The sequence below is a fragment of the Cinclus cinclus genome, chromosome 4 (assembly GCF_963662255.1).
Source record: "Cinclus cinclus chromosome 4, bCinCin1.1, whole genome shotgun sequence".
Classification (NCBI taxonomy): domain Eukaryota; kingdom Metazoa; phylum Chordata; class Aves; order Passeriformes; family Cinclidae; genus Cinclus; species Cinclus cinclus.
In genome coordinates this window covers 8,103,300-8,128,819 of record NC_085049.1, presented here as the reverse complement: position 1 = coordinate 8,128,819, position 25,520 = coordinate 8,103,300, and the positions used below count along the sequence as shown (strand labels likewise).

At 38.3% G+C, this 25,520-nt stretch overlaps 1 protein-coding gene across 3 annotated transcripts in view; it reads left to right on the top strand.

Moving 5' to 3' along the window:
* DUS4L (dihydrouridine synthase 4 like) overlaps positions 1-25,520 on the top strand; it is a 41,000-nt gene that overhangs the window by 2,313 nt on the left and 13,167 nt on the right. The window contains exons 3-11 of one of the 3 annotated variants that reach the window (XM_062490797.1): positions 1,460-1,577; positions 2,993-3,115; positions 4,394-4,620; positions 4,892-4,893; positions 11,780-11,883; positions 15,123-15,223; positions 17,528-17,678; positions 21,935-22,070; positions 24,630-24,741. In XM_062490797.1, coding sequence (XP_062346781.1) covers positions 1,460-1,577; positions 2,993-3,115; positions 4,394-4,620; positions 4,892-4,893; positions 11,780-11,883; positions 15,123-15,223; positions 17,528-17,678; positions 21,935-22,070; positions 24,630-24,741 — 1,074 coding nt within the window. Of the gene's footprint in view, positions 1-1,459; positions 1,578-2,992; positions 3,116-4,393; positions 4,621-4,891; positions 4,894-6,055; positions 6,307-11,589; positions 11,620-11,779; positions 11,884-15,122; positions 15,224-17,527; positions 17,679-21,934; positions 22,071-24,629; positions 24,742-25,520 lie in introns of those variants that run through there. The other 2 variants (XM_062490799.1, XM_062490798.1) reach the window with 2 other exon arrangements.

Genomic DNA, 25,520 nt, shown 5'->3' with positions numbered 1-25,520 from the left:
ATTTTTAGCATTTATACTTTTTGTGTGATTTTATGTGTAACTTAGTGGCTGTTTGGGAATTTTGTCTTCTAATGAGTGGAGTAGGTTTGCAATTTATGTTTTACATTTTCTTCTACATTAATGTTTCTTTGTTGTGTATTTCTCAGATAGAGGTAGGTGTTATTTGTGGCTGCTGCTAGGAAATTTTCTGTGGCTAGACTTACTATTTTTATTAATGCTTAACAAAGAGAAATTAGGCATGTGGTCTTATTCTAAAATATTATCTGTAACAAAGTAAATCTCTTCAGCCAGAGCACTGTATTAAAGGGACATTTTTGAAAATATGCATGTAATTTTTTTTTGTTTGCTGGATTTTTAGGTAAGTTCTAGAAGTGTCTCAGCTTGATTGAGAGGGTACTGGTGGCCTTTCTTTTTACTTAATCTCAACCGTTTCAGTAACTACTTATTTTCCTCTAAAACAGAAAATTGTTCAGAAAGCACTTGTGTTGTCTTCAGTACCATAAGTGCACTTGTTCTGTGCATTTGTTGGATCATCTCTTTCCATCAGTGCTCAGATATCACGCTGCTTCTTCTTAACTACAGCAATTGTTTATATGGAAAGTGAGTGCTAAGACTGCTTGAGATATTTGAGATGCCTTTAATGTCATGCAGTAGCTGTAAAAGAGGAGAGCATGTTCCAAATGACCATCTGGCTCTCTGCAGGGGCTTAGGAAATCACAAGTAGTTCAGCAGACCCAAGCTGGGGAGCACTGGCACTACAGTTTCTCACTTGAGACAAAGCTGCTAGACCTGCTTCTGCAAAAGTGTGCTCATTCCAACTCTGCATGCCACGCTGTGGATAGAAAACAGCCGTGTTGGCACAGAAAATGGAATTGATGGGCTGGGATGAGGAAGGGGGCAAAGCTTGTGGGTGTTTTAGTTCCTTCCCAAAAGGTTGGTTCTGTAAGCAAGTTTCCCACCCAGCAAGACAGACAGCTGTGTCAGCACAGCAAAGGGGCAGCTTGCACATGAGAAGGGGCAGGCTAGGAGGGGAATCATAAAGGCTGCTGAAAATTAGAGAATGCCTAGTTTCATAGATGGTATTTGTGAAACATTAGCAACAGACCAGTTTCAGTCAGAAAGTGTATGTTAAGCCAGAAACTGTGTAGGATACCTATATTTGTCTGAATTCCCACCTCTGTCAATAAACATAGACATCACTCAGTAAGTAATCCCTGGCCAGCTACCTTTGTTTATTTGTGATTGAGGGCTTACAGAATCACAAAACAGATGAGCTTGAAAGGACTTCTGTAGGTCATGTTATCCACCCACCCTGCTCATGCAGGGTCACCTAGAGCTGGTTGCCAGGACCATGGTCAGGCAGGTGTATAATATACAGAAAAAGCATTCAAAATTCAGAGCTCATTCTTTTTATTTTCTGGGAATTTTTAAATCTCTGAATATCTTTTCATTGGCACAGGTGATCACCCACTGATTGTTCAGTTTGCTGCTAAAGAAGCACAGATTTTGTGTGATGCTGCCCGTATCATCTGTCCTTTTGCAGATGGAATAGACCTAAACTGTGGCTGTCCTCAGAGGTAAAATTCTGAAAAAGCTGGGTAAATATGATTAAATAATTAAGAGACTAAAGACTGCTGTTCTTCCTTTTCATCCTAATTTCTATCTTAACCTAAAAATAGATTTCAGGAGAGTAAGAGCTTTTTAAACTGTCTTAAACCTGTCTATGTGGTAAGACACTGTTCTGAGTGCACCAAGATTCCTATCACCATGGTGGAACTGGGAAACCTATATGTATTTGCCAACTTGCCTTTTTTCATTTCTGAGTTACTGAATGTTGGCTCAGAAGTGTCCATCCCTTCTCAACAGCTGTTAAATGTGCACTACCAAAAACAGCTTGCTGCAAATAATTTGCAGAGTGTTTTGAATCATGATGTAGCAATTTCCAGGGTAATGAGGCAAGTCCATGATGTTTCAAACTTCTGCAAGTGCAGGATAGTCTTTAAAATAAAATTAATACAGATAAAGTACTGAAAATAATTTTTCCATCTTTTATTAAATTTATAAGTATAGTGAATTAGTGATGTACTTCTCACTTAAATTGATCAAGATTTTGACTTGTCAGTGAGACAGAGTAGTAAGATTCTTCCTGACTGGTTCAACTGAGAACCATTTATTTATTGCATGTTTGTCAGGCAGTCTTTTTCTGAATGAAGACCTGAAAAATGTGGGAAAGTGAAAGATAATATTACAGTACAAATAACTAATTCCTCTATTCTAATTAGGCTTTCTTGACTTAAAACTACAGTACTTGAGAACCCTTTTCTAGTGAGATCCAAGGCTTCTGCATGCAAGTACTAGGGTTTTTTTTTTAGCTAACTACAGTTAACTGTGTCAAACTGTCTGTTCCTTTTAGGCCAAAAATACATGCTTACTTCTGAATCCTTTGTTTCTTGTGCATATTAGTTTCAAAATAACAAAAGATTCTGAACTTTATGTGCCTTTATAAGAAAAATTAAAACTTCTGCTGTTAAGTGGAAGAAAAGGTTACATTTTGCCAGTCAAAATAGTGAGAACAGATTATCACTAAAATAATATCCTCACTTTCACTCACTTCAGAAAATCCTCCTTTTCAGTCTGAAAGACTGTAATCTGTTTAAAAGAAATCCATTACAAGGGGAAGGGGAAACATCAAATAATTTATTTTATGCATGCACTGTATATTAGATCTTAATTTATCTTCCCTAAGAGTCCATTCTGTGGACAGAAAATTGTACTTAAAGAGATTAGTGACTTGTCCAAAGTTCTAGTAGCACCATGGAGACTGAACCAGGATCTAAAAGCTGTATCAAACTGCAAACAAATAATTGATCTACAGCCAGTACTATCTTAACCACACATTCTGAAGATGATAAGGAAAGAAACTGATGTCTGTGACTTGCACTGATCTGCATTTCTTCAAATGTAGAATATGAACATTCTTTTTCTTTTAAAGATGGGCGATTTCAGAAGGTTATGGTGCTTGCTTAATAAATAAACCTGAGCTTGTTAAAGATATGGTGAGACATGTACGGAGTCAGATTGACAACCCTAAATTTTCAGTATCTATTAAAATAAGGTAGGTCAAATTTAAGTGCTCTTTGTGGTACATGGAAGAATCCTTTTTTTTTCCTTATAGAATTGAAATAGTAATACTATATGTAGTAACACATTATAGTAATTTCCTTACATGTGAAGACTGCTGAGATTTTTTCGACTTGGATATCTGGGGCAAGTAATACAAAACTTAGAACAAGCACAGCCTTTGATTACTTACCCAGATAACATACTGTAAACTGGAGTTCTCTTGCAATCCAGACAACATGAAAGCATAAGTTAAAAGATTAGAACTTGTATAAAAGGAAAGCAATGTATAGTCTGTATCATCACAAGGATTTGCTTTGTGAGCTATTAGAGAGCAGAGCCACACTTGTGGTTGGGTATAAGGGGATGGGTAACAAAACTGGGAACTGGTCCCACAGCTGCTGTAAGGAATACATTCTGGTTCCCTACATCAGCTTCTAAACTTCTGTAGACTTGTTTTGCATCTCTCTGTGTGCAGCCCAAAGAAGAGAAGGCTCCAGGGAGACCTTACAGCAGCCACCCAGTACCTAAAGGGCGTCCACAAGAAAGGTGGAGACAGACTTTGTACAAGGGCATGATGTAACAGGACAAGGGGGAATGGCTTCAAACTGAAAGAGGGCAGGGTTAGGTTAGATATTAGTAAGAAATTATTTGCTTTGGAAGTAAAGCCCTGGAGCATGTTGCCAGAGAAGTTGTGGATGCCCATCCCTGGAAGTTTGTAAGGCCAGGTTAGATGAGCTCTGAGCAGCCTCATCTAGTAGAAGATCCACTACCTCCCCTTAGCAGGGGCATTGGAACTGGATGGTCTTTAAGGTTGCTTCCACCTCAAACCATCCTATGATTCTATGAACATTCTTGATCCATTATTTAAACATATATCCTATGTGGATTTTGCTATTTGTCATTTAAGTTTCAACTCAGTTTCCACTCCTTCTGGAAATGGGAAGTATTACAAATATGATGTTTTTTTCCACAAAATATGCAAAATCATGGTGTTCATTTTAGATTTTTTGGGTACCCTTGCTCAATCTTTGTAAAATTTATCATGTATATTACAGAGTTGTGATATAATTGGGAAATGTTAAATTAAATACCAGCTTCTATACACTAAACTCATATATTTAAAAAAAAAATCAAACAAGGTTTTCCGACAGTAATATTGTCTTTATATTGTTATTTATGGAAATCTGTGATAATGCCTCCTTATGGAAGAGTGCTTTTTATATAGGCCAGGAAACTTGTTACCTACTACTTTCATTCCTTGCAATTTTAGGATCCATGAGGACTTAAAAAAAACAGTTGACCTGTGTCAAAAAGCTGAAGCAGCCGGAGTTTCATGGATTACAGTACATGGGAGAAGTATAGAAGAAAGGCATCAACCTGTACATTATGATGCAATTAAAATAATTAAACAAAGCATGTCTATACCTGTTGTGGCTAATGGAGACATTAAAACTTTAAAAGATGCTGAAAATGTTCATCACTTGACAGAAGCAGATGGTAAGATTAAACATACTCTATTTGCTAAGTAAATTTAGCAGATTTCAAGGTATTTATTTTGGATGTAAGTAGGACATGATTTGAGTGCTTTCTCTACTCGAGGAGATAAATGAAAGAGGATATTTTAGATGCCTTAAAAAGCTCATAAGGAGAATCACTGGTAATCATCAGAACACTGGAGCGCTGCTATTCAAAGCCACAAATAATTATTTCCAAGGCAAATTACAAAAGCTGTGTAATTAATTATGCTATCTCATCACTCAGAACTCAGGAGTTCAGAGGGACCTTCAGACATTCTGTCTCTTTATGGAGCTGATCCTCTTTTAAAGAACTGTAAACTTCCACTTGGAAATCTCTACTTCCTCCTCATGGGAGCAGATTTCTTACAGTAAGAACAGAGTGGAAAAGGGATATATTGTTAAGCCGTATGGTTAACTTCAAGGACACAGTGAGGAAATGCACTTTTATTTCAGTCATAAAATTTGGGGATTTTTTGCAGTTATTTAGTCACAATAGATTCCTGCAACTGTCTGTGGTTTCAAGACAGTATGGAAATTAGGTATATGTTCTGGAAAGGTAATCTGTGTCGACAGATTTTGTGTCTTTCAGCTAGAGAAAAACAGGAAAGAGAACAGGTTTCTGTCAGCACTGTTGCTGTTTAATAGCAGCAACAGAAAGTGAACCAAACTGCCATGCTGCTTACAGTGACTTTCCCCCCAAATACAGAGCAGGAAGGAAATGCTTAATATTAAAAAATATTCTTACAGCCCAGCTCACCTTCTTCAGTAGTAAAAATATTAAGTATTTGGTTTTTTCTGTCACTGACAATGAGAAAAGAAAATTTTCATTTTTGATCATTCTATTTTTTAAAAAAAGACTGAGTGTGATAGATTGTATGTTGATAGTTCAGGAAAACAGAATCCCTTAATCACAGAAAAATTACAATAGAACTTGTATGAGTTTATCGGACAGAATGAGATTAGAGTTGCAAATACACTGCACATTTGTTCAGAAAGATTTACTACAGATCAAGAGTCCTAAAATTTACTTAATTGAGCTGTGGAGCTTCTTAGTGGAAGAAGGACAATGAATAGACTGAGTTGCATTGGTCCCATTGTGTCTTTCCACCATAATTTTATGCTGTAAAGGCAATATATGTGTGTAGCAAATAAAAACAAAGTACTAATTAGTTGCAGTTTCAAAAGAAGGGAAGAAAGGTTTCTGTGTTTAGTTTCAAAATTATTGGAATGTATTGAGGTTTGCCTCTTTCAATGGATTTCTCTGATACAGCTGCAATACTCATCCCCATTGTTCTCCCATTACTATCTGCAGGCTTTGGGAGGTTATCCTAAGGACTGCTGTACAAAATCTACAGGAAGATTAGGATAAAATTCAAACTAGAATGTAACTTGCTGCTTTAATTTCCAATTTGAAGGTGTAATGGTGGCTAGAGGACTCTTGGCAAATCCAGCTATGTTTGCAGGATATGAAGAGACTCCTCTTCAGTGCATCCAGGACTGGGTTGACATTGCTCTTGAGCATGGAACTCCTTTTACGTGTTTTCACCACCACTTAATGTACATGATGGAGCACATAACTTCAAAACAAGAAAAGAAAGTTTTTAATGTTTTATCAAGTACCTCAGCAGTACTAGATTATCTGAGTGACCATTATGGTGTGTGTTAAATGAAAGTATGTTAGTCCTATGTAAACTTGTATTTTGCAATTGTCGATAAACTGTAGAAGTTTTGATTGGGTTTTTACCTTTTAGTCACATTTGTATATTGTGTAAGTATTTTCAGCATAGCAAAATGTCATTTAGGTGATACTTTATATTTTTATGTCCCCATTTTTCACTCTAGAGAATATTCAAGATTTTACAAATGTGGAATTCTATTTACAATGCACTACTACAGAGAGGATTGATTATTGCAAAACCCCTCTAATTTAGTTTTTAACCAGATAATTGCTTACAGCATTATGATTGCAAAACTAGGGCCTTTCTTTCATTAAACCTCCTAAAATCAGGACTACTTAGAGATAATGACAGTTTCAGACCAGAAGAATACAAAGGGAGCAACTACAGTTTTTGTTTTAGATAATGTAAACTAAAAGCCCATCATACTATAATTTTTTAAATTTGGTGTTTCTTTTGCAGCCTAAAACTTTGTAACTTACTTATAACTTAGAAAAATTTGGTACTTCTTATAGCAAAAGAAACAGAATAGATAAACAATTATAGGAAGAAGGAAAATGAAAAGGGAAAGAAGAAAAAAAGAAAATTAAGAGATAGTTTAAGTACAAACTTAGCTGAATCTAAAGAAGACTTCAATCTAACTAAATTCAGTTTTGTTTATCTACTGTAGAATAATTGTATACGAGATTAAATTCCTGTCATCTACCAAACCATAACTTTTTAGGTCAAAGAAGAGCTGACAGATTCTCTCAGTGGGGCTCTTGCAGTCCTTTCTGCCTGCGGGCATGTTGCTCATCAAAGCATGACATCCACTTGGCTTTGAATCATTATATAGGAGTGAAATGGTGAAAATTAGAACAAGATAATAACATTACACACCAGCTGCATTTGTTCTGCAAGGGAAATTTCACAAAACTCTACAGTACAATTATTTGTAATCAAATAATTTTTTTCTTTATATATTTACACAGACATTCATACCAAAAATTGCCGAGTTGTCTGATTGTGGTTGTTCTATGAATATACAGGTGAATAGTTCCAAATTTTCTAAATAAATTACTTGGTTTTATATGCAGTTGTAATTTTTTTTTTATTATACAGCAGTCTTGAGGAGAGAAGGTTGCTGTTGATGACACTCCCCAAATAATTTCATAGTTCAGGTATCTTAAATTACCACACTTTTTTAATGCAATAGCATAAAACACTTGATCATTTTCTCATAATGAATGTGTCTGGTTTAGGCATATAAACAAAAGCTTGAAAAGCATGATCCAAGTCATCAAGTCCAGTTCACTATTTAAGGCAGTAAAGTTACATAGCTCTCCTGATATGATCACCTTTCCCATGTGCTAACAAATGGAAAACTACAGACATACTTTGCTCTCTTAGGCTAATTGAGACAACCTCTGCAGCCATTTTTGGTGTGTCTCCATTCCTTCAGACAACTGTTTTTTCATTCTTCTGGGTTGTAATGTTTTCTTGACATTAGTTGGGCATAATTCATAGCATTCCAGGTAAATTCCCAGCAGTGTCTTCTGCAGTTAATGCTACTTCTATTACATCACTTTTCCTCCACTAATACTTGCCATGTAAATTATGAGCTCCCAGTTTTAGAGCAAGAGTTCTTACTTCCCAACTGCATGACTACGTATGTTGTGATGCCAAATTTCCAGTATCAAGTTCATCCAATTATGTTGCAACACAGTTCTCACTTCTGAAATGTCTCTGGCCTCCTCTGAAGTAAAACTGAATGCAACTGAATTGTAGAAGAAAAGGATTAATGGAAGTATTAACTAAACCCTTTGTTGCCATTTTTTTAAAGAGTTTTATGGTTTGGCTAGCAACTATTATATGTAGCAAACTGTCCCATTAGCCTCAAGGAGCAGAGGAGAAAAACGTATTACATATAATCAATACAAATTAAAGGCTTTCTTTATTTTTTTTCTGTTGTATTGGGAAAATTGAATTTTAGAGGACTGGAAGTACCTTGACCTATTTAGGAACTGAGTACTTGATGGTTTTGAAGGTAGCAGTTGTTGTGCCTGTGTGAGATTAATCACAGTGATTTCTGCCTGAAGTACAAGACCTAGGTTGCTGTTAATATTGGTAGTAATTATGGAGTGCTTGATCTGGCCTTTTATGCATCATAAAACTCAATGCAAGTTCGACATCTCTTTTCAAGGGTGAAATGAATTGTACACCTTCCATTCTGAATTTTGTCTGCATCTGAACACACTTCACTGTGTTTCCATAGAATAAACTGCAAAGCTGGAGTCTTTAAGCCATACTTTGAATACCATTCTGTTCCAATATACATAAATTGCTAAGGATGAGAGTTATTCAGCAACCAGTGTTGTTTTAAGAATATGGTCATATTTCTCACTGTAAGCAATTTGAATATGGAAAAATACTACTTTCCAGTTTAAAATCACTGGACATAGTCCTTCTCCTGACCTTTAACATCGCCAGGTGGTCAGTCTTTCTGTTTTCTAGTTTTTAAAAGTTGTAATGTCAAGTAACATAAGATACAAAGCACTGTTTCCTATTTTAGGTTCTTTGCCTCCCATAACTGATCCTGCTCTTTATGTTAAACCCCCCCTGCACAGCAATACCATATTCTCAAAATACCTCTCTGTTTTTGCAACTTCTCTCCTGCTGCAATAACCCCAGGACCCTCACACAGCCTATACAATTCCATTTTCTCTATTGCCTATGGTTAAATTACTTAGGTCTCTTGGGTTGATGGTTGGGCAAAAGCAGTGTGTGATGATAAGGCTGTCAGAGAAGCCAAAATAGAACAGAACAAGTTTAAATTTTCCTTTTGTTTCAGAAGAGAATTGGTTTCACTCCTCTCACCTGCTGTTAATAGAGAGGCATTTCCTATTTCTGCTTCTGAATACTTTGTCACCTCTCTGATGGAAGAGGAAGGAATTCCTTTTAACTGTAATGTTGCAAGGTTTGTGAATTTTTCCCCTAAAGCAACCAGCCATTATATATATTTTTTTTAATTTTTTTTTTTTTTGTATGGCATCGTATTCATCATGTGGTGGTTCAGTATAAGAGAGACAGCCTTGGATCAACAACCCATCTCCTACAGTTTCAGTTAGAATCCCTTCCAGGAGCAGCAGAGTGCACTCAACAGGAGAGGTCTCACAGATGGTTGCAGGAGACTTCTCTTTTCTTCAGATCTCATTTTAGGTTGGTGGGGAACATGCATCAGCTGCAGAGGAAGTGCACAGCAGTCACACTCATTGTGAGTCTTTCTGAGATCTTATGAAGCCTCTGAAGTGAAAAAGCAACTCCAAGTCTCTGGCATCAGGGACAAGTGAATACAGTCCTATCAGTATGAGGCTGTGCTAGTGGGAGAGCAGCTTATAATGCTAGAAAGAGGTGAGTAAGCAGCTCAGAAATGGAAACTGCTCTGTAATTAAAGTCAAGTCTTTATTCAGATTTTAACAGCTTCAGTGTAGTGGCTGTAGGCCAATAGCTAAAATATAATAACCAAAATATTCTAAGAGGCTGTGTTTTGTCTATAGTGCTGATTAAGTATGATTGTGAAAATGCGTTAGAAATAGTACTTAAACATGGGGCTATTCCTACTGTGTAGATTGGATTGAAATGACTCCTCATACCTCTCTCCAGTATTTCTTGCGCATAAACAATTATTTGGGATGTAACATTTCATCCAGACATTGCTTGGCAGCAACAAGGAAAATGTTGACACACTGGCTCCATCCCCAGGCTGCAGACCGGGGAAATTTTAAGTAAACAGTTTCAGATTGCGAGAAGCTGCGAACTGCTCTGCTCAAAACTGCTTATACAAGAACTTCCCACCCCGTGTCAGTTCCAATGGATTAGAGTTACAAAGACCTACTATTCACAGCATTTTATCTGTTTTATGTTGATGGAACTTAATTGGGAAAGAATTCCCCGAAGCAAGTAGTTGTGTCAAAGAGTGCTGGTGATGCCCAGGTAGACAAGGTAACTTCTTCCACTGACAGCACCTCAGCATCTGTTAGGATCAAAGGGAAAAAGTGATCGGAGGATGTCCTTATGCAGGGGCAAAGAAGGAGAGTTGCATGGAAATAATGTGTTTGGAGCCTCGTATGCTGATAAGCATTGTGTAGGACAGTAGGATATGTGAGAGATTGAAGGCCTTTTTGGTTCGTTGTGATAGATAGATAGATAGATAGATAGATAGATAGCCTTGAAACCCGATGCAGTCTAGTTACTATGTAAACAGATAGGTAGGTGGTTACTGATTGTTTAAGCTTGACTCAATAACCGGACGTCTCAGTAATTCCCAGGGAAACAAAGAGTACTGCGAGGTCAGCAAAGACGACGGAAGACACCATAACAACCGGAAGAACGTGTGCAAGGCCTATCACGTACCCGGAGACTGGAGGACTTAAGAGAGACGAACTCTAGGGAGGCGTGTGGCAGTTTTTCGGAGCTCGGACTCCCTGCCACCCAGCGCTGACATTTGCCTTTGTCTTTTATAATTAATAAATTCTCTAAAATTGAACCGGAATATGGCCCCTTGTGCTCATTCATAACAGGATAGAGCAGGGTTTTCTTGAAGGAATACTGTTTTTTTCATTAGGCCCAAACAGGCTTGTTTGATACTGCTTTGGGACTGTTGTTCGGTTGTTATTTTTTCTGTCTTTATGAATACTCTTTTCTGTTTTCCTTGAGAAAACGATATACTGGGACTTAATACATTAATGTAGTGTAACACATGGAGGAAGGAATGGATAAGACACACGCAGTATTTTAATTGAACTTTAGAAACTCATAATGCTGGAGAGCAGTTGAAGTCCCCAATCGATCAAGCTCGAGTCACGGAGCGGTGGGACGATCAGAGCAGGATTCCGCAGCAAAATGCTTACCACCATTCCCTAGACAGGAAAAACATAACGCTCATTTGAACCCTTCTCAGCGCGTAGATCCACGCGTTTCCCGTCAGAGGTGCAGCCCCTCGGTAACTCCGCGCCCGCCGTCGTTCTCGTTCCCCCGCTCCGCCGGCGGCACCGCACGTGTTCCCGGGCGGCCGGGAGCACCTCCGCCTCCTCGCCCCGGCCGGGCCGGCGGCAGCTCCGCGCCGCCCCCGCCGTGTCACTCAGCCCCGTCCCGGCCCACATCCCCCGGGCAGGGCGGAGGCGGCACCGTGTCCGCACAGACACCCCGTTTCCCCGCCCTGTGCCGGCGGGAGAAACTTGCCCGCGCTTCCGCAGCCCCGGCTGCGAGGCCCCGCTCCCGCCCCTTGGCCGCCATCAGCTCCGCTGGGTGCCGGCGCTGACGAGGTTTGAAGGGCGGGCGGGAGGATGAGGCGGCCCCGAGGCTCCGCGGCCGCGCAGGGAGCGGGAGGAACCGCGGGGGCTCCTCGGGGGCTCTGCCCGCCGGGCCGGGGCTGTCCCGGGTGTTGCTCGGGAGGGGAATTCAGAGCCGCCCTTTCCTCCGCAGGCCTCCGGGACGATGACTTTTCAGTGGACGGCAGTGGCTACCTTCCTGTACGGCGAAATCGGAGTCATTCTCGTGCTCTGCCTGCCGTTCATTTCTCCGCTGAGGTAGGAGGACTTCGGTGTGCTGAGTAGTACAGCTCTTCTCACCAGCTTGGCTTTGTTTTACGCCTCTGTTTTCATAAACACGTAGCTTTGCTGCATCCTAAACTAGTTAGTTGTGAAGGAAGCCGAAGGAATGCTGTTTGAGACTTGAGTATCGGGAGCTGCAAGAACCGCCAGCCTCTTTAAGGAGCTGTACGTTTTCTACGCAGTGCTGATTCATCCAAGAGCAGCGCTCGGGGTGTCCAAAGGAGCTCCCTGCTTTGCTGTAGCCGGTGGGATGGCTTCTCCCATAGAGGCAGCATATAGGAAGGCATCTGGCAGTAAGAAACGAGAGCTGAGTGCGGTTTTTTCAGCAGTTGTTTATCAGATTTGTGAGATGCAGCTTTATGTTTTGGTGTACACTAGGCATTGTGGGTGCTGAACAGATAAGACGTCAGCTGTTCAAAGCAAGCGGCAGACTGTGTGTAACGGCTGCAAGAAATTTGTGATCATTTGTTTAAAAAAACTGGACGTGATTCCAGCAGTCCTGAACTTTCTGCTTCAAACTCAAGGCCTGTGTAAAACTCTATAAAAACTCATGCAGAGATTAAGAAAATAGTACTGCTTCTGGAGCACAACACAAATATTAAGAAAATAATAAATTCTTGTAAAATAAGTGCACACAGTAAGGGAAAGAACCAAATATAATTTTTTACCCTTACTGAATGCAGAGGCCTGATTTACAGCACTATCTTGTTTCCTGTCAGTAGCTCTTCAAATTTCATAATAATGTTTCCCTACAAGAGAAGCAGACTTACGATTTCTTTTTAGAATATCAGAAAGTCTTAAAAGAAGAACCGAACCTACAAAAAAACCCCAATCCCCCCAAAACAGCAAGCAGAGTGAAACTTGAAAGCTTCTTCTTTTTTTTAAATGCTGCTGTCTCAGCAGTGCTCTGTAAGAAGTGTTAAGTGTTTGTTTCCTGCATCTTTAGAAATGTTTAAAATTATGTAGCTTTTACTGTCCTCCTAAGGAACGAGAATTGTTGAAAGTCTGGATTTAACTACTTAAACCTGTGGAAAGGTCTTGAAAATGACTGGCTTCTGCACAGCTGGTACCAATGATTGGGCATGTTTCCTCAGCTTGAGAAACTGAAACTGTTCTAAAATCTAATTCAGCTTCTGTTTTTTTACAGGTAGGCTTGCAAGGAGTTCAGCATTTCAACATACACTATTGAGTTGTTGTATTTCTTACTGTTTTCTAAGCAAAAGTTCAACTATGTAAGAGGAGAGGAGTATTATGGGAGCCATAATCATTAGGTTATTAATGGGTTATGTGAGGAAACTCGTTGCAAGAATTTCTGCAGGCTGATGTCACAAGCAGAATACTTTGGGAGTACTGAAATACGTTTCACTTAGGATGCAAACAGAGTTTGTGACTGAAAATTAAATTTGTAACATGCAGCTTTACCAAAATTTATTCCAGTACTAAACACAGTGCTATTAATTGTATGGAAAGGATGGATTTGTGTGCTTCCTTTGAAGCATTCAGCTGGTTATCTGAACAGTGGCTTCCAAGAGAATGAAATTACTTTATCCCTTGTGTGGTATATGCAATTAACTTCTTAACAAAACTTGCAGGAATCTCATGGGGTTAAAAATCAGATTTAGCTGCTGACAGTACCAGAGGGCAGCAGCTCTGCCTGACAAATCTTGGTGGCCTGGGAGCTGGTTCTGTCAGCAGTAAGGCATGCATGGTTGCTGACAGGTGGGAAGCTGCTGTTCTTGGAAGTTTTGATTTACTCAGTTGTCAGTCTTCAAATGGATCCGTTGTCTCTCTTGTGTGTGCACGTTTTTAAATTTTTTTTTCAAATTTGCTAATGAGCTTATAAGTTTCTAGGGAATAAGTAAATTGACAGTATAAATACAGAGAGACAGGTATGTTTTACTAGGTGTAGTACATCTATGATGGTGGCTAGTATTATAGTTTGGAAGTTTTGTATTTATATGACTTTTGTCACCAAAAGGAAAAGGTGTTCTAGTAAATGCAAGTGTCAATACTAGTTGAGGAAAAATAAATGTGAAAATAAAACACAGGAAGATTTTCCAGTAAAGCGATCCATATTTTAAGCCTGGTTATAACTTGGCTAGTTTAGTTGGCTTAGTATAATTTATCTAAGGTCCTACTTCAACGAATCACTTCTTAAGTGGAGGTCAGTATGGAGCTTGATAATTGCATGTTTAAAGAGTTAATGAATTAGCTTTGTGTTGTAGCTTGAAGTAAGCTTTTTGTTTTATATTGACTGTGGTGTCTGCTGTAAAGAATTCAGATTATACTAGAAGATTTAAAAGAGGTTTTTGCATGCCCAATGCTAAAGCATTTTAATTCTTTCTGGTGGAGAACTGGGAAGAAGTATAGGAGATGATGCTACAGTCTCATTTAAATTAAATTCATAATCGGTTGGAAACTGTGTCAGAGGGCAAATTTTAAGTCCCTGAGAAGTGTAAATAGTCTTAACAAAAGTAGGCAGTTTTACTTCATATAATCAGATGGTGAGTGGTATGTCTGTGTTACATCCCTGTGGCATGACTAGGTATTATTTCATTAGTGCAGTAGCACTGATTCTAACCTGCAGCAAAGGAAAGGAAAGTAGATGCTCTGCTATCACTCATTTCAATTCATTTGAGCACTTGAGATGTTCTTTCTTTGTGCTGCTAGTGTGACTTCTGCCACAGCCCTTCATGCAGCAATATCAAATAGACAACTAATTGTTTAAAAAAGAATTGCCAGTACCACCATTGGCCTCACCAGAGGTTGCTTCTCTAGTCAGCAGAATTATGCTTGGGAAAGAGGTTTTTACCCTTAACAAAATATGAACACAGGACTTGTCTTTTTTGTTGTGAATAAAAATAATGGGATGGGTTTTTCAGTCTTTACCCTATCTCTTGTTACAGTCAGGACTGAATACAGCATAATGCTAGCCAAAGTATAGGTTAAAATAAAACACATCTGCAGAGTACCTGCTATCATGCAAAAAATTTGTGAGTTGAACTAACTGTTTTTGCCTGTGCTAAAAACAAAAAATAAAAAAAAAGAAGTTGGATTACTGGAAGTTACCATATACCTAAATTATATTGCAATTAAAGCAGCCATTCAGAGACTTACACAAGTCTCTTATCAATAACAAGGCTCTCTTCTGTGGGGTTGTAATGCTCTTCTTTTAGTGCTTAATTATTTTTTAATAACACAATTCTATTTTACAGATGGCAGAAGATTTTTATGTTTCCTCTATGGAGCAAAGTGGCAGTATTTTGGAACAAGATGTTCCTTACAATAATAGTTCTATTGATCGTCTTGTTTCTTGGTAAGTGTTAGATAATTTCTTAACAAATGGGTAAAAGAAACCTGGTACATTGAGTTTATATCAGTAAACTAATGGAAAGGATTCAAGCCCAGTGTAAAAGTGAAAAGTTATACAAAGTAATGAAAGAGGAGAGGACTAATACTGCGTCCACTTCAGGAATCCAAATGCAATTGTAGTATACTGAGTGGATGAGAAAGAAAAATGGAGCTTAGTCTAGGCTGCTACTTTGTTTTCCTTTCTCACAGAGGTAAATGAACTTTTTAAAACCAGAATTTGGCTGAGCTGCACCTCATGCAGCAGATGGCACTCTTACTTGCTGTTTAAATAGAAAACCAGAGTATATCAAACCAGTGGGCTGTTTGAATACTTTTGCTCAGCACAGATAGATACAAAGCAGCTGCTGGCTACATTTATTATGGGTAGATCCTAGGGTCTGTGAAGTAAGAGTAAAGCTTTAATGGTTACCATATGCCTGACTGATTTAATTTAATGTCTGTCCTGACTACTGTGTGGTAGGCATCTCCTGTATTTCAGTGATGAAAGCAGTTCTTCTGTGTTTCAGGGATATTAAATAGTTCTCTGTGGATAAATGTTTCCAGTGCCTTAGAATATACATGCTACTTAATTCCATAAGTACTTGAAATACTTTTTAATACTGAAATAGGAAGAAAAAATGTGTGGTTCTTTTGGGAAATAGAAAAGGTAGAAAACTCTCAGAAAGCTGTGTGAAAGCAAATCTTGGGGTCGAGAAATGCAAGAATGCTCCAGCAGGCCTGTCCTGTTGTTTGTGTGCATATATATATATATATATAAATACAAGATAAGAAAAGATACATCCCAGGAAAACCCAACAGGTTTTGTTTTCTGCCGAGGGAAGCATACAGATTCACTTACATATATAACAATGTCAGACTAGGCTATAATACTATATTCTTAATATTTAAAGTACCAGATATGCAAATATAGTTTAAATTTTTAAGGTTATGCTTAGTTCTTAAATTTAGGTCTTCAGTAAATGGCTTAAGATTGAGAACTAATGTATTTCATTTACTCTGTTGAACTGCTGTTGAAAACTTTGACTAAAGTTTGCTTTTGAGTTGGTGATGATCATTGATTTTGTGGAAGGATAAAATTGGGCTAAAGGGAAGCAGTGAGGAGATACCTGCCCCACAGCATGAAGTGATAGGTTACTGCAGGTCTAGATTCTTCCTATAGCAAAGGAATATGCATTTGTTTGCTCCTAGTCTTCAATGCATTGTTTGAAGCTTCAATTTTTAACTGTCTAAATAACTTAGGCATATGAGAGAGACAGTAATAAGTGGTGATATTCACACATGCTTTTCTTTGGAATTAATTTTGCCTGCTTAGACAAATGCAGCAGCAATTTGAAAACACCTGGCCAAAATATTCTGCAAGAACATGTCATGAAATATGTATATTTATTGGTGTGCAGGAAGAGAATTAAGGTGCTGTACTGGTTGTAGGAATGTCTGATGTTTAAAGATTGTAATACAAACTCTTAACTGAGTTAGGTTTGGGGTTTATGTGGATGTAAGACCTAATTAATTATTTTGTCCTTTGAAAGGTGTTTGCACTGCACTGGCCCTTTTGCAGAACTATCAGGAGTATGTAATGGATGAAAGGAAGTTGAAAGATGTATGCAAGGCAGATGAAAGAAAGCTGAGTTGTAGCTTTCCTCCTTCATTCATTTTATGATCTTGTTCCAGTTAATAGTTACTGCTGATGTTACTACTGCTGCATTCCTGCAGTCTTCCTATTTTGATGGATGTTAGAGATATTTTTTTCTCCTCTATGATTGAAGCATAAAGTAGACACTTCTGTCATTACTAAATCACATGCATATCTTAAAAAAAAACTGTGTGAAGCAAATACTTGAGAAAATACTACTTCTTTTTGCTTCTCTTTCTATTTTCTTACTGTTTGTCCTCTGGGGAATTTTAGCTCAGTTGTCAGCAGTGGTATTTTGACACCATAGGGTCTTTGGTAACATCTGTAGAGTGAGTTGCTTTGGCCTCATCCCTGATTGCTGGCTACAAGTTTTTGAAATACTTGTTCAAGCATATTTTGGGCAATGGTTTTTCATATTTCTGGGAATGTGCTAGAGCACATAATGATTTATCAAGACTAATCTTTAAAATGTATGGATAACATAACTTACATCACTTTGTCCTATCACTGTTTGCTGGGCAGAAAATTGAAGTGCATCTTTCTAGAACTAAAGTCTCATTTAACATACATGCACACCCACAGATGTGAGTAAGAACAGACTGTTTTTGTTTGCAGATGCTGTTAGAGAAGTCAGGAAGTACTCATCTGTTCATGTGAATGAAAAGGCTTCAAATGTCAACAGCAATACCTTTGATCATATTCAGATGAAACTCTTTCGGTCACAAAGAAACCTGTATCTCTCAGGTTTTTCCTTATTTCTTTGGCTGTAAGTATAACATTTTCCTAATGTTTACATAGTATGTTGTTACAGGAACTACTGCACAAAGTAATTGTAAAATAAAGATCAGAAGGACAGTTTCATGAGATTAAAGAATTAATTGTGACCAGGTTGGCTACAAGGCAAGTAAGATTGGGGAAAATCATACCTTACAACTGTTGGAAGTTTGGAAGGATATGTGAGCAACACATGGAAAGAAACATTTTGAATGCTGGAGAAAACATGTATTTTGCAGAAAATTCATTGGGGAATTCTCACTCATTTCCTTCCTTAAACTTACACCCTTTGTTTTGCACATGGAAAACTGGAATTAAAAAACCCCTCAAAAACTGAAGTACTGTTAAATAACAATACCATCTGGCAAGCTGGTGTCATTGCACCCTGCTGTGTTAAGAAGCAAAGCTTGAGCCTGACCTGAGCCACTTCAGCTCAAGCTTGAGCTTAAGAATTGTAGGATAATATTCCAACTTTCAGGGAAAGTTTCAATTGCATTTTGGATCAAACACTTTGTGGCAACTTGCCTGCAATGGTTTTATGATCTTAAGTCTGGTATCTCCTTCAGGATGTTTAAGTACAGCTACTAAAACAGGGTAAAGGAAAGGGCAGTTCTGTACTGCCTGCCTGTAGCAACCAAGGCTACCTGTGGATCAGTAGCCACAGCAACCTGTAGATCTTATCAATTGGGCCAGGAGGCATGAAATCACTGGACACAGATAATGTGAACAAACAGAAACAGACGTGGTGGTCTGATGATTTCCTATTTGTACATTTTTGTGGTGGCTGGACAAGGAGTGTTCTTCAATGAGCTGCTTGACATTGCCTCAGTGCTCACGAGGAGCACAAAACAAGAAAATCACAGACTTATGACAAACTTCTTCCCCTTAGAGTGATGTGTGGCCATTTTAGCAGACCATTGAGCATAAAGAAGTGTCAAGGAAAAATGAATATGTAACTTGAGCAGAAAAGCTTTGGAAAATACAATGTGGCTGTAGCCTTGCTCAGTAGTAATAGGAATGCATCAAGTTCTTTGTCTTCCTACAGAAAGGTTAAGTAAATATGCACAAATATGTTCTAATCTCTGCTCCAAGAGGAATAGCTGGATTGTGTCCTATGCAAGGATTGGAAGCTGGTCTCTCAGGATCCTACTTACATTCAACTTCCAGGGAAGACAACTTGTCAAGTGAATAATCAAGTAATTATTTTATATAAGAGCTCTGCTCTTGAAGTGGTTTGCTTGAGGTTTTTTTGAGCTGCTGGCCTTTCACCAAGATTTAGGAGAAATAAGCATTCCTCCAGTAGCTGCTGGATTAAAGAACTTTTCTTAGTAGAGCTGTTTTGCCTATCCATGAGAAAACAATGTTTGTCAGAGAGGCAAGGGCAAAGTGTTCCTTGGGTTGCCTTACACTGCACTACTGTACCATCACCCAACCAACTTGAGACCCTGTCTAGTGTGAAAGGGTCATTAGTTCATTCTTTTTGTCGGTTTTGTTTCATTTTAGCACATCAGCCAATAGGAAAATTCCACAAGAATGGTATATGGAGATTCATAAAATGGAGGAGGCTGGCAGTTGCCACTTCTGGCAAGACAACAGCAGTTGTGGGGTTCAGTGATTGCAGAGTATTGGGTACAGATGAGGAAAATTACCTGTCAGTGGGGATATTGGTGCCAGCTGAGCCCCTCATTTGCAAACTGTGCAGAAAAGAGGAGGGTCGTAGACCCTGGAGACTGTCCCCTGGGTAGGACAAAGACACCCATCTGCTAGTCTGACCTTGTCCTCTCTTAGCCCATGCTGAACCAGAGAGGGACAAGAAGGGCTGAAAATTAAAGAAAATCTCAAGAAAACATGTGCCCACTGCTTATTGGCACCTTCTAGGAGAGTCAGCAGGGTATGTAGCATTGCCTCCAGTAGTGGAAAGTGCAGCTAGGGAATGTAAAAGCCAGTTGGGCATATAAAAGTCTGTGGCATCCTAGGATGGCAGAGAGTGTTGGGCAATGTCATTGCAAGGCTTAGCTTGAAAGAGCACGATTCTGGGGAGAATCCTGGTGACTGCAAAAAGGCAAAAAAAATTGCACCTATCTTTGAGAAGGACAAAAAAACAGGATGTAAGAAACTAGAGACTGGCCTCCCTAGAAAGGTTATGAAGCAAATCTTACTCAAAGACATCTTCAGGGACATGAAGGACATGATGACTTGGAACAGCTGTCACAGATTTACTTAGGGAAGGTGATCATCCTTGTTGCCTTCTGCAGTGAGATGAATGGCTGTGTGGATAAAGAGCAGAATATGCCTTTTGCAAGGCCTTTGACATAGTGTCTTTTAGTATCCTAAAAGTAACTGTGGAGGGACATAGGTTGGAGAAATGGAGAAAAAAGCAGGTGGAAAATTCCCTGGACCTTTGGGCTCAAAGGATAATAATGATGTGAATTTCAGATGGTGCTCCTCAGGGATTGGTACTGGGCTCAGTATTGTTTAATATCTTTATTGACAACATGGATGATAGGTGCTCTCAGATGGATGAGTGTGTTGTCAGCAAGCTGCTCGTGGTAGCAAATCAGAGTGGTTGACATCTTGGAGAGCAATGCTGCTTTTCAGAGGGAGCCAGAAAGGTTGAAGAAATGTGCTGACAGAAATCTCATGAAGCTTGGCAAAGACAAATGCAAAGTCTGACATTTTATTGGATAATCATACGCAGCATCTGGGCTGGGGACTGGCTGCATGGGTGGATAGGAAGCAGTTTTGCAGGAAAAATCCTGGGGATCCTGGTAGAGAGCCAATCATGTATTGAGCTTGTGATAGCAAGGATGTAGTTAGCAGGTCAAGGAAAGTGGGACACGTGGTGCTGCAGCTGCAGGACTTAAGTCCGGTTTTAATTCCCCAAAATACTGGAGTACTGCAGTAGAGTACAGAGAAAGTGGAGGCTGAAATATGTGACCCGTGAGGAAATTATGCAGCAGCTTTGCTTTCAGCCAGAAGAGACTTTGAAGGGAAAATCCTATTCATTTCTATGTATGTGTAGTAGTAAAAAAGATGGATCCAGTTCATCTCAGTGGATGCAAAAAGGAATGACAAGAGGTAACAGGAACCTGAGATGTTCTAACAGCAAAAGTACTGTTGCTGTCAAGAGCAGTTAAACACTGGAACAAGGACCCTGAAGGATGGTGAAATCTATCACTGAAGATGGTAGCAACTCAACTAGACAAGCCTCTGAGTAATCTGCTCAACCTGTCCTGCTTATCATGAGATGGAAGCCTCTTTAAACCCACATGATTCTGTGATTCTCTTTTAGTTATGATATTTTAATGACCTCTGTATCTGTAAGTTAATAAGCAATAGGAAATTTGCTGACCTGTGGAAAAATAGTGACATGGGGACCTTTACTTTTTTTATTAACCATTAAAAAAGAAAAGGAGCTTTCAATGAAAAAGCAAGGGAATGGAGGGAAGCATAACTTGAAGAGATCTGTTAATACTCTTCCAGTTATGCAAAAGTCAGTTACTTGGATTTTCAAATTTCTTTGAAGAGCAGCTGCATAGTTACATTGTAGGCATTAATTTAATTCAGTATTGTGTTGCCTTGATTCAGCAGCGTTTGAAAGACTTCAGGATGAATAATGAAAAGAGTGATGCAAAGAATCAAGGGAGGTATTTGCTAAGCTTAGAACTGAGCTGCCATATAAATGCTGACATCCATACATGTTCTGATTTAGCTGTATTGACAGTACTTTGAAGATTATTAAGCCCATACTGCTGATTTTATTATTGCAAGGCTGTTTATGAAGTTATATGATTTATTTTTTTTCCTTCACTGTACTCACTACCATAACTTGTTGCTTGACTCTTGCATTTGGAGAGTAATCCTGTTAAAAATACTGGGTCATGTAACAGTATTTAAACAGCCTTTAAACAATCAGGTCTCTGACCCTTTAATGACTGTGGGTATTTAGGATGAAGGAGGTTTTGTGTCTAGTAAAAATCAGAATGTCACTGGATGAAAATATTTTCAGTCTCTCTTATTGCTATTATTATCTGTCATCAGTGAGCCTGGTTGTTTCCTTGAAGTGCTCAAACAGCCCTCTTCTGGTTTTAGTTTTACATCTACTGCCAAGAGAGAAAAGGGCTTGTTTTGGTTCATTGGATTTTTTTGTTTGGTTTGATTTTTGTTGTTTTGGTTTTTGCTTATGGTTTGAGTTTTTTATTATTTGTGCTGTAAATTACAGTTCTGTTCACTGTTTTTTTTCACCAGTGTATTGAGACGTACTGTTACCCTTCTTACTCAGTTGGCAAAAGAGATGGCATCTCATGCAGCTCTGGAAACACAAGTAAATGATGCTACTGAAGCAGCCAAAAAATACATGGCCGAGAATGAAAGGCTGCAGGAGGTATCTTTGAGCTTCTTCAGTAACTTTCTTATCCAGCAAGTAGTTAGTACAACATACTCTGGGGATGGTTTGCTATGGAGTGCTTGTTCATTTTATTCCTTCTGGTTGAAAATATTTTTACAAGTTTTTACAATATGTGATTCAGAATACTGAAAGCAAATTATAGTAGCATCTTATTAACAAGGGGAACTGGAGTAAACCAAATAAGTGAAGTTCTGTCTTTCCAGTACAAATTTCATCAAAATAGTAATAGATTCTTAATACATCTCTCTGAATTTAGTCGTAACACAGTAGAGGGAGACACTAGTTTTATTCCTTTTATTGCAAACAATTGCCTGTTTAGATCAAGGCTGTGGCAGTTCAGGATGAAAAAGCCTTACGGTATAACTGTTTTCATTCTGACTGTTTCTTCTTAATAGGATTTTCTCCAGTCCTGAATGTGTATTCTAACTTGTAAAATTAATCTTTTGTATTTAATGTATTTTGTAGTCTATCCTTTTATGGTAAGCCAGCCTAATTTCAGAATACTTCCCGTTCTTAGTAGGACACTGTTGTAGTATTCATGAGGATGCTACCAAAAATTTCTTACTTAAAGAAACCACCAACAAATTGAAGAGATGTTGTTTTTATGCAATGAATGATTAGGCTGTGGTTCAGTACTTAACTATTGAGGACAGAAAGGCATCAAAGATAATTAAGATAAATGTATTAATTTTTTTTTGTAACTTTTAGTCTGACTTCTCTTTGAAGAGACTGAATCCCAAGTTGAGTTCAGACATCTAGACATAGGAAGGCTTTTAGAGTGCAGCAAATTGTCAAGACTAAATTCCCTGTGGGTGTGTACAGGTTTCCTTCCAGTTTGTCTAAAGCAGTGTCTATGGTTACTGGCACTGTCATTTTTTTGTAATGAATCTTCGTACAAAGGCTCTGGACAAAAAGTACTAGGAGGGGCACAAAAAATCCAGAGAGAAGTTGTAAAACAAGGATCACTAGACTGTGTTAGGTATTTCCCAAGTATAAAATTATTCCAAAATTTTGGGATTTGGTATTTTGTCAAAATGATCCAAATTCTTCCCTCAGCCATGGAATTTGTCTCTCTACTGCCTACGGGTACGATGTTTTTTCTTCTCTGTCCTGTTGGGGTTTTGCCAAAAGTCCTCTTTTTTTCTTCTGCTTTCACATTCTCTTAGCAACACATTCTCTTAGCTGCTTGTAAATGATAGCCAGAAACTGGAAACTGTAGTCCTGTCTGGTTTTATTTGTGTGTTTAATTGCATGGTTTGCAAAAACACAGGTAGTCACAAGTACAGGCAGCATGCTGTGGCTGGATCTTCATTGTGATGGACGTGGGAAGTATTCAGGATTGGAATATTTTAGCTTTATAGACATCCTATGGTTTAGGCTTCTCTGTGGCTTGGCCCCTGCATTTGTGTTTGTTTACAAGTGTGCTGCATTCCACCACTGGAGAGAAGTGAGAGCAATTATACTTAAGGCACTGTCTGCAAGTATAAATACTGTGAGTTTATTCTGGTGTTCAAGTTCTGCACTGTCACTTGTTTAGATGTTCCATGGAGCACAGGACTTAAGATAAAAGTTTATAGAAATAGTTATTTGCACACTAATAGAAAAGTGAGCATAAAGCAAAGAAGACGTAAGACTATGGTTTTGTTACCAGCAGTTGAATTTGATTAAATATCTTCTGGAATTTTTTTTTTCAGCTCTTTTTCTTAGATTGTTTACCAGTCTTTATAAACAGTCCTTTTTCTTCTTCATAAAATATTCTTTCCCCTTTGCTCCTGCCTGTGCCTGGTTAGCTCTGATATTGCTAGTTCACCTAACAGCTGTTTGTCTCAGTTTTCTTCTTCTTCCTGTTAAGCATTTACCACTTTTTTTGCCATTACAGAGATGATGTATGGTTAGATAATAGAAGCTTTATGAGAAAAGGAACTTGTTATGGGATCTATTCTTACACCTTAAAGAGAGTGCATAAGTATAGTAGTGCCAACATTTTTGGAGTACGGGGAATATATTGCTCTTGTGTCAAGTGTTTACAAGGCTCTTTCTGGATCCTTTCCTGGTTTTCATCTTGATTTTTGAAATTGGAAAATTGAATCTGAATATTGGAACTATTTTGAAGATTGAAGTAACTTCAGACCTACAGGGAGAGAATTAGAACCAGTTGCACATAAATGTGGCAGTGTTCTGTCACTGACAGTCCCAGTGTGCATCTTCTGAAAAATCCATTTTATAACCTAAATTAAAGTTGTATACTTGATGCAGACATGAAAAGTACTCTTACACAGGAGATAACACCATTCTTTTACAAGTATGCCATTACCTAAAACACTAAACTGGTTTATTTCCTTTTTAATTTTCTTTTTTCTTTTTTTTTTTAATTTGGGAGGGTTTATTTTCTGTAATGGCTATCTGCCTGTATCAGGTTGACATTTGGTAAAACTTAATGCTTTGCAAGATCAGGCCTGGCATTCTCTGGTTATTTTGCATTAGTATCAGACTAATGAAAATAAAATTAATTCTAGCAACTGTGGTTTCTAATAGGCCTTGAGTGGAAAAGGAAATGGTAAGAAGAAGGAGCCAACAGATGCAACTGAGGTGAAGTTGAAGGAGGAAGTTGAACATTTGAAAGCAGAGCTACAGAAGACATCAAATGGTGAGTATTAATTAGTTAGGACTTACTTCTTTTCAAATGAGAAAAAGATCATTTCAACACTGAATGTCAAAAAATACTCTTGGTGTAGCATGAGCTAACTTAATCTGATTCCAGAACACTTGGCATAGGGTTTCTTTACATTTGACTAGGAACTGTCAGAACGTGCTATTGCTATCCCAATATTTGAGTAAATGTGTTCATTATGAAAATACATAAGGTGTACTTGGAACATCTTAGTTAAGTTGTAATTATTAGTAAGTTAATAATAGATGGATTTAAATGGTGTTGACTTGTCTTCATCAATGACATTACCAGGATATGGAGTCATTTGCAGGTTGGTTATAGGCATCAGTTTGATCTTTCATGTCATACATAGCAGCCACTCTCCCTGTATAAAATGAGGAAGTATTGTGGTTGAGGTTTTTTTTGCTACCATAGGTTTTCTGTCAGACAGCAGAAAAATCCTTGACTGGTATTCTGAATGTATCTATGTTCTGCAGCTGAGATGTTAAGATGTTACCTTTTTTAATATTTCTTTTTGTTTGCAAAGAAACATACCTTGCAATTTGTAACATAATACTTTTGTTAGCAGCTTCCGTGTTTAGGGTTTAGGTTGTCAAAACTGCTTTACAGGCAGCCCAAATGGAGATAGAAGCAGATTTTACCTGTTTTGTTCTGTCTTACTGGATCTCTCAAGGTATGTGATGCCTGTGAACACCTGCTCATCTGGAATCAGTGTTTTTGAGATAACACTGCTTGTGATCTTGTAAACATTAATC